This window comes from Bombus affinis, chromosome 14, assembly GCF_024516045.1.
Source record: "Bombus affinis isolate iyBomAffi1 chromosome 14, iyBomAffi1.2, whole genome shotgun sequence".
Taxonomy (NCBI): domain Eukaryota; kingdom Metazoa; phylum Arthropoda; class Insecta; order Hymenoptera; family Apidae; genus Bombus; species Bombus affinis.
Window position 1 is genome coordinate 2,232,653 of NC_066357.1, and position 12,523 is coordinate 2,245,175.

General features: G+C 31.4%; 3 protein-coding genes across 5 annotated transcripts; 1 reads left to right on the forward strand and 2 right to left on the reverse strand.

The window, feature by feature from the left end:
* Positions 1–34: 34 nt before the first annotated feature.
* On the reverse strand, positions 35–5,282 carry LOC126924087 (4-hydroxybutyrate coenzyme A transferase-like). Of its 2 annotated transcripts, XM_050738201.1 has the most exons (7): positions 4,840–4,986; positions 2,917–3,005; positions 1,934–2,086; positions 1,593–1,832; positions 1,108–1,512; positions 770–1,036; positions 35–701 (listed from the first exon to the last, which is right to left on the reverse strand). In XM_050738201.1, exons 3-7 carry the CDS (start codon positions 2,028–2,030, stop codon positions 517–519), a joined length of 1,194 nt encoding a protein of 397 aa, XP_050594158.1. In that variant the 5' UTR covers positions 2,031–2,086; positions 2,917–3,005; positions 4,840–4,986; the 3' UTR covers positions 35–516. The 2 variants fall into 2 exon arrangements, with proteins under 2 accessions (XP_050594158.1, XP_050594157.1); XM_050738200.1 differs by lacking the exon at positions 2,917–3,005 and having other exon boundaries at positions 4,840–5,282.
* Positions 5,283–6,088: 806 nt separating this feature from the next.
* On the forward strand, positions 6,089–8,818 carry LOC126924086 (V-type proton ATPase subunit B). The gene is made up of 4 exons (XM_050738199.1): positions 6,089–6,279; positions 6,729–7,195; positions 7,293–7,958; positions 8,033–8,818. The coding sequence occupies exons 1-4, from the start codon at positions 6,192–6,194 to the stop codon at positions 8,297–8,299; spliced, it is 1,488 nt and encodes a 495-aa protein (XP_050594156.1). The 5' UTR covers positions 6,089–6,191; the 3' UTR covers positions 8,300–8,818.
* A 256-nt stretch (positions 8,819–9,074) lies between these two features.
* On the reverse strand, positions 9,075–12,497 carry LOC126924080 (ralA-binding protein 1). 2 transcript variants are annotated; one of them, XM_050738178.1, is made up of 9 exons: positions 12,349–12,497; positions 12,006–12,144; positions 11,194–11,444; positions 10,836–11,097; positions 10,578–10,758; positions 10,181–10,495; positions 9,741–10,095; positions 9,422–9,675; positions 9,075–9,357 (listed from the first exon to the last, which is right to left on the reverse strand). In XM_050738178.1, the coding sequence occupies exons 1-9, from the start codon at positions 12,431–12,433 to the stop codon at positions 9,256–9,258; spliced, it is 1,944 nt and encodes a 647-aa protein (XP_050594135.1). In that variant the 5' UTR covers positions 12,434–12,497; the 3' UTR covers positions 9,075–9,255. The 2 variants fall into 2 exon arrangements, with proteins under 2 accessions (XP_050594135.1, XP_050594136.1); XM_050738179.1 differs by having other exon boundaries at positions 11,194–11,463.
* Positions 12,498–12,523: the final 26 nt, after the last annotated feature.

Below are 12,523 nucleotides of genomic sequence, written 5' to 3' on the forward strand. Positions count from 1 at the left end.
TTATTCAGTACAGATAGAAATAATTACAACGAAATAATATGTATTCTATATTTATTTTATTTTTAATTTATTGTTTCAAATGTTATGTACTCTCAATTACAATAACGTTAATTTACACAGGAACGTCTTCAAATTTCATGTAAAAATTATTCGTTATTATTATATACTATCTTGGTTCTCATGAACCACATTTCGATTGTACTTTTAATGTTAAATACCCGGTTAAAGTAAAAGCTTTTTTATTCCTATTTCTTAGACGAATATGTTTTTGACTTGTCTAAAATGAAAGTCTTTACATAAATATTCAAAATGCAATTCGCCATAACGTGACGTTGAAACTCTATTTCTGATACTTCTTTTCTTAAGTTCATTTTACCGTTCTTTTAACAAGATGACATAAATTTAAAAATCATTTATCATAACTTTCCTCGATGCATACAAATGTTTATGCTTATGAGAAACAACTATCACGAAATGCTATTAAAAGAAATCCTTCGAATATTGTTTTCAATCTGCTTATGGCGCTGGCATCATTTTTAAACGTGCAAATGCCGCCTTTTCTAACGCTTCTCTGTGATCGGGATGGGCGATTTGAATTAGTTCATATGATCGTTGTTGAAGACTTTTACCGAATAAACTAGCAATTCCATATTCCGTGACCACGTATCGTGCAACTGCTCTGTTTGTAACAACACCAGCACCTTACAACAAACAACAAAAGTAGAGATCTTGATTGAAACAAGAATACTTAATAATAATAATTACATACCTGACTTTAAAACAGGTTGAATTTTACTTTCACCCTTCGAGGTAACTGATTGTAATGCAATGATAGGCTTTCCTTGACGGTCTTCGCTAAGAGCGGCACCCATAATGAAATCTAATTGTCCTCCGAATCCAGAATACATCCTAGTTCCAATACTATCAGAACAAATTTGACCAGTAATATCAACTTCTATACACGAATTAATAGCCGTCATATTCGGTTGTTTGGCTATTATTTTTGGATCGTTCACGTAATCCACTACCAACATTTCTATAAAACCCATCAAGTGATATATTTGTCCATGTTCATTACAAAAAGGAGACAGTATAAAATATACCTACCTATAAAAGGATTATTGTTCATAAAATCGTACAACTTCTCTGATCCAACACAGAACGAACCGACGATTCTACCTTTGTGCATTGTTTTGCGATTATTCGTTATACATCCCTTTTTCACTAACTCTACTACACCATCGCTAAACATTTCACTATGAATTCCAAGATTCTGGTGACTTGTCAGAAGCGATAGAACCGCGTCTGGTATGCTTCCGATACCCATTTGCAATGTGGCTCCGTCTACTACTAAATTTTCGGCGATATATTTACCGATTTGTTGTTCCTCTTTCGACGGCGGCTTCACGGGATGCACCGGAAGTGGTTTGTGATGCTCCACAGCGAAATCCAAATGGCTGATATGAATTATAGCATCGCCAAATGTTCTTGGCATATATTTGTTCACTAAAGCTGTAGATAACGAAGAAGAAGAATTAATCGTAGGACAATTCTAGTATGTCGAGTGAGTTTGAGAAGATTCGAAAATTTACCTACGATGCGTGTAGAATTGCTCACAGCAGATCGTACACAATCTACGCTAGTACCAAGTGAGCAGTATCCATGGTGATCAGGTGGAGTAACGTGGATAAGGGCAATATCTGGTTTTATATATCCTTCATTAAATACTCGTGGGATCTCATGTAAGAAAATTGGAATGCAGTCGGCGTGACCCGTTTGAACAGCTGGTCTCACGTTGCCTCCAATGAAGAAGCTGATGGATCTGAAATGTTCTGCATACAAAGCGTTATAATATGATAATCAAATATTCTTAACAATATGATTTTTGTTATATTGGATCGAATAACGTAAAAGAAATCACAATATCACTTACTTGCATTTTCTGGCTTAGCGAACGATGCCTCACCCTCAAGATGCATGTGAAACAATCGTACATTTCTCACGTCACATCGGGCACCATATTCAGTCATCGCCCTTAACAGTTCAGTAGGTGTAGCTGCTGCACCTTGGACAAATACGAGTTGATCTGAAAAATATAAAGAGGCTGTATAAAGCCTGCTTGGGCTGGGAGTAGTAAACACTTCTAATTCAGTCGCTGCTAAGAACATACATACATATGTATAAATGTGCATACACGACGTATTCTATTTCAATGTTCTATTCGTTATAGAATACAATTATGCTTCTATAGTACTGTGAATATCTATAGGTGTAAATAATAACATTTATTGTAGTAGTTCAAAGATGACAGTCGTTTGTAAATGATTTATCTAGCATTCTTCCGTCTTGAGAAAAGAGAAGTATATGTTGCATATCTAACTAAATTAAACCAAATACGCTTTTATTATTATTTGTTTAATGTATACTCGAATGGTCATAGTTATCCTGATAAAGATTTGCTATCGTTGTAATTTATGTAAATTGAACATCATATGGGCTTATTGTGTACGTATATTTTGATTATGTAATAACTTCCGGATTATAAATAGGAAAATACTATATCTTAATAGGAATGATATTGATAAGTATTTTTTCAAATTTTGATAATACAATTTTTTATTCTACACAATTCATAGATGATGAAGATTTTATAAATGAAAACTAGATCCGCAAGTACAATAGATAAAATTTGATCTATGCGTGATTGCGCGCTTCATCAAAACTAATAATGTTCGCCGATCAAAATGCATATTTGCTTGATGAATATGCGTGTCGAGGTCATCATTTTATATGATGTTCTATGCTTGACAATTGTAACTCTATAAACAAGCGTATTAACTATTAATATTAACAGGCTACATATGATATGTACATGGTATTATATATACAGTGGTTAAAGAAGATATTTGCACATACCCTTTGCTTTCAATGACGCGTTTTTTTATCAGATTCTTCATTTTATTTCCATAATATCAAATTTTTAGTCGCATGAACGTATGTAAATGCTATAATAAATACAATGGATAAATTATTTTTTATACTGTTTTTTATAACTGCTGTATAAAGTTCTTGTAAAGGTAAATAATAGGAAATGTCGGATAAGAAATTATGTCGAAGTGGAAATTCCAGAGAAACTCCAGAGAAATTCCAGCTTTAGAACTACATAAATAATGATAATGAGGTTATATTCTCATTATACCGAACTATAGGTCGAATCAATTTTAAGTGATAAAAGTTATTGACTAACTGCTGCTAGTATAGCAAAAATGCTTATAAGTTATTCAATTTTAAGTTATAATAATAATGTTTAAATAATAAAGATTATTGTAACGTATTTTCGTATATTACATTTCAATTTTATTTCGTACAATATCTGAATTGTATAAATATTCGCAGGCTACGTATAACATCCCACCCTTGCAGGGTTCCGCGCCGAATGACGGCCCTGCGTCGCCCTAGGTGGTCATAGGGGCCGACACGCCGAAGATCTGGATCTCCTCAGACTTGCACGATGGCCCAGGGGATAGCGCTGAAAGGGATCCCCAATGCCCGAACTAACCAAGGAACAACTACCTCAGACAGGAGAAGACGCAGGAGGGCTCCGGCAGTAATTCGAAAGAGATCCCAGGGCATCCCAGCTGAGCATCAGGCGGTCCACCGTGGGGTTTTAGTCGGTAAAGTCCGACACTATCTCGCCGCTTCCCAAAAGAGCGGGAGAGGGGGTGTCCATGAGGATTTCCCCACGTACAAAAAAAAAAAAAAAAAAAAAAAGAGAGAAAAAAAAGGAAGTCTACGTATAACATATACATATGTACATATGTACATATGTATGTAGTATGTACATCAACATAAAAATCATGTTTTTCATTTTTCATACTGTAATTTTGATGACGTTCCATAAAATAATAAAAGTTTCAATGTGGGAATGTTTAATTACAATCGATTGATTAATCGATGGAATCGTTGAAAATTTCTGATCGGTAATGAATGTGTAACATGAGCTCTTTGTCTTTTTCTATCTCTCTTCCTATATAATCTGACAGCTATCAAATACGTCAGTATTAATCTGCATAGATGACCCTTGAAACGCTGGTATAAAGCGTTCGTTGAAGAATTCATAAATGAAACATTCATATAAAATTTTAACTTATATATGGGAGTCTCAAAGATAACAAATATATTACCTTCTTATATTAAGACATTATAATTTGAACATAAACAACCTTTTGGAGAAATGACTGAATTTAAAAAAGAATATTTGCAGTTGATTTTAATGTATTGATAATTTGGTGTTGTAAATCTTATAATCCATTATAAGAATAATATTTTGAAGAAATATTTTATATACAAACATGAATATGACAAAAAATAAGAGCATAAGAGTAATAGATAATTACTAAAGTTGATGTGTTATTTAGACATGAGATAATGTTTAAATTTATAACCTGATAAAACGAACCCGATAAAATCACTATTAATGTAAATGATCTCAAATGATAAGAATAAAACTCGACATAATTTGATATAAACTATTATTTACTTAAACAGAAAGATAAGATTAAGATCAGCATTGAAGATTTGCTTTGACATTTACTCTTCTTCGGAAACAAATATATAAATCTGAAAAATACATTCTTTTTTTTATAGATAGGATAAGCGAATAATTATGTCAAAAAAATCGTTGACATCTGGACTAACTCTTACAATACTTTGAGGTTAGTTTTCGAAAAATATAATTTTTTCATTAAACAGTATGGCTTTAAAAAAGGAATTAAATAATGAAACAAAATATTTAATGTATTAACGTACACGTAATGTATAACGAAGAATAATAATTACCAGAATCTAATTCTGCTTTCTCGATCGCTTCATCGGCAGTTTTGAGCCAGCACGGTTCTTTGTCTAATATTGGCATAGAGGGTTCGTTCACGTACGTAAAATAGGTCTTCCTCGATGTTTGGGGACAGCACAGACGAGACGTAGTCGTCATTGTTTTAAGAGTTTTAGATAGATTGACTATTCGTTTAAGAGCCGCCATGGTTCAGTATAGTATTTTCCTGTCAGTGAAGCACGAGTACACAGTGTCGATTGGAACAATGATAAAAACTTATTTCTATAGATCGATTATACAATAATATACAAAATTTTGTACTTAAAAAAATAATGTTAAGAAATCTTTTAGAACACTAGTTTAAACGAATCAACCTTTTTAGATTCACGCATATATCCTCGAACCAGCCGCCACCGTGTCACACTGCACACTCGCACTTTCTCGGCGCGAAATTATTGCTGTCAGGTTCGCAACTAAAAGCAGTACTATTATGTATACATAATGAATTGGGTCAAGGCTAGAAATACACAAATTTTATAACATCTTGTCTAATTAAAAACGGACACTATATTTTTTATCACAATATATGAAGAAATAACATGTTTACGACAATCTTTTTCTGCCAGATGGTTCTATGGATTTTATATTTGTAATACTTATTGAAATGTATTTGTTACAATGTTACTCATTTGAAAAATTGAAGTATATAAATAAAAGATCCAGAATTAAAATAAGAAAAATGTATATAAAACTCTTTCTGTCTCTCTTTAATACTAATGAAATGAATTATTAAATATTTCTGAGATGAATTATTAAATATTAAGATTTCTATTAAAGTATTCATAATTGAATAAACCGCTGTAACATGTAGCGAATAGTACATAATCCAAAGAATGTACATATATTTAATAAAAGTTTACGATATTTCTTCACAAATATCGCTTAATATTTTTTTTATGGTACATTTATTTATAACACATATTTTTACAAGTTTTGTTGTTAATAAATATTCACTGAGTTACTTAGTATAAGCCACGTGATCGCACGTGCCATTGCTTCTATCTTTGTCAGATACTTGCTATTTATTATATCTATCAATTTATCAAAGTAAAATTCATTTAATTGGAAAATTTCCTCATTTAAAAGTCCTCATAATTAATAAAAAATTTGTTCTTTACTCGTGTTGATGTATTTGATTAACTTTAGAGAAAATATTGGTAACATTTTAGTTAGTTTACATAGGATTTTTGAAGTTATCCCCACCCTTAATATTTAGTCCGTCTTCCTTCATCGAAATAGTAGCAGCAGTACCTTCTGCTGTTTGACCGACGTAACATACCAAGAAAATTCACTCGTCAAAATGTATTCGAAAAGTATTGGGGAACGTCAAGCCACTAAGGAACATGTTTTAGCTATTTCAAGAGATTTTATTTCACAGCCACGGCTTAGTAAGTAAATACGTTTATTTTACCAAAATCCAGAAATAGAAAATTTCGCAAAACGCAAAGTGTTCGACGTAAACTGGGCGTAGCAGCAGATCGATTTGCCAGTAGTCAGCTGATTCTGAATATGTTTGGTTTTTAATTACAATAAATGAGAAAAAATGATTCAGATGCATAAAAATATTTTGAATGACCATGTATTTAACTTTAGAAAATTAATTCAAAATTGAAACAAGTTCTTTATGCGTGTCGAGATATGTATCATGTGACTATACATACAAGCACAGACATAATAATTCAATAAAATTTTTGTATAATATATATCAACTCTATGCGAAATACACATTTGTTTAAATGAGATTTCGTACTGAACACTAGATCTTCATTATATTTGAAATATATATGTGAAATGTACTAAATTAAAAAAATAATAAGTTCTTTTTTTATTTTTACAGCGTACAAAACTGTGTCAGGTGTAAATGGGCCATTGGTAATATTGGACGAAGTTAAATTCCCAAAGTTTGCAGAAATTGTTCAATTGAAGCTTGCTGATGGATCCATGAGATCTGGTCAAGTATTGGAAGTATCTGGGTCTAAAGCTGTTGTTCAGGTATTTGAGGGTACTTCTGGCATTGATGCAAAAAATACTCATTGTGAATTTACTGGTGACACTCTTCGGACCCCTGTGTCCGAAGATATGCTGGGCCGTGTCTTTAATGGATCTGGAAAACCAATTGACAAAGGTCCTCCTATTCTTGCGGAAGATTTCTTGGACATTGAAGGTCAACCAATTAATCCATGGTCGCGTATCTATCCTAAAGAAATGATTCAAACTGGCATCTCTGCTATTGATGTTATGAATTCTATTGCTCGTGGGCAGAAGATCCCTATTTTCTCTGCCGCAGGTTTACCACACAATGAGGTATTTAAATTTATACTGCTATATAATTATACATTATATAAATTTAGTTATTATATGTATGAAGTTATTACAACTGATATAATTGAACTCTATACAGATTGCTGCACAAATTTGTCGTCAAGCTGGTCTTGTAAAATTACCTGGGAAGTCAGTTTTAGACTCTCATGAAGACAACTTTGCTATTGTATTCGCTGCTATGGGTGTGAACATGGAAACTGCTCGTTTCTTCAAGCAAGATTTCGAAGAGAATGGTTCTATGGAGAATGTATGCCTCTTCTTGAATTTGGCTAATGATCCTACTATTGAAAGAATCATTACTCCACGTCTGGCTCTGACTGCAGCTGAATTTTTGGCTTATCAATGCGAAAAACATGTTTTAGTCATACTTACTGATATGTCCTCTTATGCCGAAGCTCTACGAGAAGTATCAGCTGCTCGTGAAGAAGTTCCGGGACGACGTGGCTTTCCCGGTTACATGTATACCGATTTGGCAACTATATATGAACGAGCTGGTAGAGTAGAAGGTCGTAATGGTTCTATCACTCAGATTCCAATTTTAACTATGCCGAACGACGATATTACTCACCCTATTCCTGATTTAACTGGATATATTACTGAGGGACAAATATATGTTGATCGTCAACTTCATAATAGACAAATTTATCCACCTGTTAATGTACTTCCTTCATTGTCTCGTCTTATGAAATCCGCTATTGGTGAAGGGTGGACGCGAAAAGATCACTCTGATGTGTCTAATCAATTGGTAAGTTTTATACCTTACATATGATTTTTAGTAAATAAAAATATTACTAATTTTTAAAAATAATTTTATTTTAGTATGCATGTTACGCCATTGGAAAAGATGTACAAGCTATGAAAGCTGTTGTTGGTGAAGAAGCTTTAACACCAGATGATTTACTATATTTAGAGTTCCTTTCAAAGTTCGAGAAGAACTTCATTTCTCAAGGAAGTTACGAAAATCGTACAGTCTTTGAATCACTGGATATTGGTTGGCAATTATTACGTATCTTCCCTAAGGAGATGCTGAAACGAATTCCTACTAACATTCTCGCAGAATTTTATCCAAGAGACTCGCGTCATTAATTTCTCCAATGATTAAATTTTTCTTCTTCTAAATTCCATAAAAAAAGTTGTAAATGAAAAAAATGGAAAAAGGTCTGACCTTTTTATAATTGAATCGAAAAAGAATTAAGTATTTATAAAATTTCGAAAACACATATTGTTAAAGTTACAGTATTTTTGTTAATCAAATCTCAAATAAAATTGAAATTAGTATGTTTTGATAAATTAAATGGCTGGACAATAATGATAAATATGTATTGGTACAGAACTTAAATCTAAAAGGTCAGAACCCCGTTGTACGATTTAACGTTAATTCTATATCGTTGAAATCAAATTTTAACAATGTATTGTGTTTTGTGCGAATAATCACTTATGGGAAGTGATTGTGTAAAGTGTAATATATTATTCAGTATTAACATAGAAAAAGAAATATGATTGTATAACACTTTATATTTTTCGGTCCTACATTCCAATATCAAGTTGTCATCTGTAGAAATGTTATTATTCAATTAAAAGAAATAAATATTAAATGTTATTTAATGTTGATCGAAATATTCAATCTTTTGTGCACAAGATTTGTTTAGTCCACTCTTTACAAGTATCTTTGTTATTTTAAGATTGTATAAAATACATAGTATACTTATTTTAAATGAATATATAAAACGATATAAATATGAAAGTATGTGCATTTGTTTGTTATATATAATTATCAAATTCAATGCAAATACGTATTAATAATATACAAGAATAGAATATGTATAAACAAGAATTTTTTATGTTAAGTACAAAACACATGTTCATGTTCAATATGTTTTTTATTATTTTACAAGAGAATAGAATGAATCAAGAAAACATGATTGTAGTAACATCTTATAGACTATATATGTTCATTCTGTGCAAAACATCATGTTACATATTTTTAAAATCTGTGTAATGTTTCCTTTGATGAATTAAAAATATTATTTTATAATTAATGGTCAGGTTTTAGCTGCTAATTGATGAACTGCTAATTGAACACGAAGTTCTATACAGGCATCCTTTTCTTCTATGATACTGCGAATTAAAGTAGTCATCTTTTTCTAAAATACGAATAGATTACTAATTTAAAACCGAGAGAGTAAATTACAAATTTCTCATAATTACCTCGAGTAACTGATTTTCTTTAACTAATTGAATCATAGCTGTCATCTCTGCTTCATTCGGCGAATGTACTCTTTCCTTTGGTTTTTTCTTTTCTGGACCACGTTCCGTTAACATTTCCATTAAACGTTTAATTTCATTTCTTTCTTGATTTATTCGCGATTTTAGTAATGCTTGCATATTTAATAATTCTTCATAAATTAAACTCTCTCTTAATTTGTCAATAGCATTTTCAGGCTCAGGCTCTACTGCTGAAACTGAATAGTATAATTAAAATAATAAATTATACATATTCTAAACTAATTTTAATCATTGTCTGTACCATCTTCATTTATTCTAGATGAAGTATTTTCTTGTTCATTAAACTGTGATGCAAGTGTAGATGCCTCGCCAGAGTCAACAATATCCTTGTCATGTGTATAAACATTTCGTTCACTTTGAGTAATATTTGTACTTGTTGGTTCTTTATTGTCTTCTGAAATATGTGTCTTATTATTCTTTTTTAATGCTAAAGTAGATGTTGCTTGAACTTCTGATTTCACATGTTCTACGTCTTCCTCTTCTGCTTTTGTTTTTTGTACATTTAATTCTACTACAGTTTCGTCATTTGATTTTACCTCTTCATCTAAACTTTTTTGCGCTGCACCTTCCATTTTTTGCACAGTTTTATATTTCCTCTAAAACAAATAAATAAAAATTTATATGTGATGCAATCATTTCTCCATATATACTTGTTTAAATTAAAGAATAGTAAAATCGGACCTTTAACTGCGTTATCATACGTTGTACTTCCCATAATTGTTCCTCGCGCGATTTTGTAACAAAACCTGCGTTCATTTGCATGTGTATTTGCGAGAGTAACGATTCTTGTTTAGATAATTCAGCTGCTATACTTTCTACAGAATCTGGAAGATTAACGCTACCGGACGAAAGTGGCGGCACATATTTTATTAATTGTACGTTTGGAAAAAGAGCTTTGCAATGAAATAACAAAGCTAATAATAGTCTATGACTCATTTGTAATACAGGACTTAAAGTCATTGAGATGGTTTGAGCATTCATTTTAGTTGTTTTTTCCTGTAATGCAGTTTTATGTAAAATAGATACACATAGATTTTATGCCCTAACTTTTTTGTTTTTTTTTTTTTTTTCAACATACTCGTGCTGTAACATGATCTAAGTGTAATATGACCCATGCGAGAAGAACTTTATTACACTTAGGAAGCTGTTGAGTTAAGTGTATTAGTTGTGCTTCTCTTTGAGCAACATCTTTTGTAGATGCTGCTTGTTCAAATCTTGATATCATTTCACTACTCTCTAGAACAGGCTCTGGTAGCTCCCTGTATTTTCAAAATTTTAGTTTTATATTTTTTTATTTTCAGATATTCGTTTACATCTAATATTGTGAAATACAAACCTAAGGAACAATATCAATAAGCTTGTGGCTACTGTAGGTTCAAATTCAGATAAATTTACTGGTTCTCTATGGTTGTATAATTTTTTTAAATATTGAACTTTTGATTTCACTCCTGGTACTTTATACAAACCCTCCACATTCATTCCATGCTCTTCTATAAAATCAATGCAGTCTCTTACGATTAAAGGTAGTTCAACACCATCATGACAACGACTTCTTTCCACTGCTAAATGCAGGCTAACACCAAATATTGGTTGCTCCTCTACATAGATAATCAAAGGTTAGTGAAATTACCATCAGTTAAAGTTAATTAAAGTTACTATCAAATAATTTCAAAGAATACATATACATGTCTTACCCCCAATATCCAAGCCATCCTCCCCTGTGTGCTTTCCTTTTTTACGATCTTTTAATTTTTGCTTTGCTTTATCCTTTTCTTTCTCTTTACGTTTCTCTTTCTCTATATCTTTCTCATCCTTGTCCTTTTTCTTTTTGTCTTTTTCCTTTTCACCATCCTTCTCTTTACCCTCTTTTTCTCTGGATTTTTCACGTTTTTCTTTCTTTGATGGAAATTTGAAAGCTTTGGTTTTTTTTGACTTTGAAGGACTTCTGTGAGTTAAAGCATATGCTAATTCAAGTAATAAAGTAGCTGTATATAATATATGAAAAGGTACATTTACTTTATGCATTATAAAATCTAATATTTAATTTCTTTATTTTTCCTTTGAATTTATAATCTATCCATCACTTCTTTGTATGTATAGGACTAATACTTTCACAACAAAGTATATATTTACTACAGAAATAAAGACTAAAATAATCAACAATATCAAATCGTAAATATTTGTGACAAGTTTGTTTTCCATTTCAGGATGATTATATTTAAAATGATAACTAAGCAGACACATAAACAGTCCAATCAATATAACTAATTTTAGATTAATATGAAGCTTAATTAAGATATCAGTGCCAACAATATGTGAAAATTAAAATAACTTGATGATACTAATTTATACCCCAATATCTTTCATTACAAGGAACATTATGTAAATATGAAATCAATGGTTTAATGAGCATTTGTAGTTAAAGAAACAAAACAACATGGAAGTAAAATTAACACAAATCAATTAATGTCTATAATTTGTAAAAAACTTTGTAGAAAAACATTACTTTGTTTCCTGATCTTCATCAGGGGAACTTTCACCCTCTAAGGTGGCATATCCTCGATCCTTTCGATCTTTCTTTTCTTTTCGTTTACCGCTAAGAAGTTCTTTTTTAGAATGTTTTTCATGTCCACCTTCATCACTAACTGGAAAATATATACATATGTACATATGACAACTAATTATTCGAAATATAAATACTGCATGCTTAAGCACTTAATGAAAACATATTTGTTCAGGAGAAGTATTCGCTGTTTAACTAGCAAGCTTTATGACAGATGCATAACCTATCCGTTAAAATAACTGTCATGCGAAGGAAATTAGATAATTCGATAAACGGTAATACGTACAATCGCTTTCGTTACTTTTTTTCGCTGATTCCGAAGCGTACAATCCAGGAAATTCTTTTTCTACATCTGGACTTTCGAAATCCATTCTCTAGTACTTACGATGTTATAACAGACTTAAAAATCTAAGCATCGTAAGTATCGATTATTTCGTTCGAGCTCTTCTTCTCGATTGTTC

Bases quoted from the DNA above. Each gene is read 5' to 3' on its own strand.
- LOC126924087 (XM_050738200.1), bottom strand. From the start codon at position 5,038: ATGGCGGCTCTTAAACGAATAGTCAATCTATCTAAAACTCTTAAAACA. The intron at 1,513-1,592 runs GTAAATTTTCGA...CGTTATCTACAG, and splicing joins CAATTCTACACGCATCGTAG to CTTTAGTGAACAAATATATG. The intron at 1,037-1,107 runs GTAGGTATATTT...TGGGTTTTATAG, and splicing joins GAACAATAATCCTTTTATAG to AAATGTTGGTAGTGGATTAC.
- LOC126924086 (XM_050738199.1), top strand. From the start codon at position 6,192: ATGTATTCGAAAAGTATTGGGGAACGTCAAGCCACTAAGGAACATGTT. The intron at 6,280-6,728 runs GTAAGTAAATAC...TTATTTTTACAG, and splicing joins TATTTCACAGCCACGGCTTA to CGTACAAAACTGTGTCAGGT. The intron at 7,196-7,292 runs GTATTTAAATTT...AACTCTATACAG, and splicing joins CAGGTTTACCACACAATGAG to ATTGCTGCACAAATTTGTCG.
- LOC126924080 (XM_050738178.1), bottom strand. From the start codon at position 12,433: ATGGATTTCGAAAGTCCAGATGTAGAAAAAGAATTTCCTGGATTGTAC. The intron at 11,098-11,193 runs GTAAGACATGTA...TTATCTATGTAG, and splicing joins GGATGGCTTGGATATTGGGG to AGGAGCAACCAATATTTGGT. The intron at 10,096-10,180 runs GTCCGATTTTAC...TATTTGTTTTAG, and splicing joins GTATGATAACGCAGTTAAAG to AGGAAATATAAAACTGTGCA.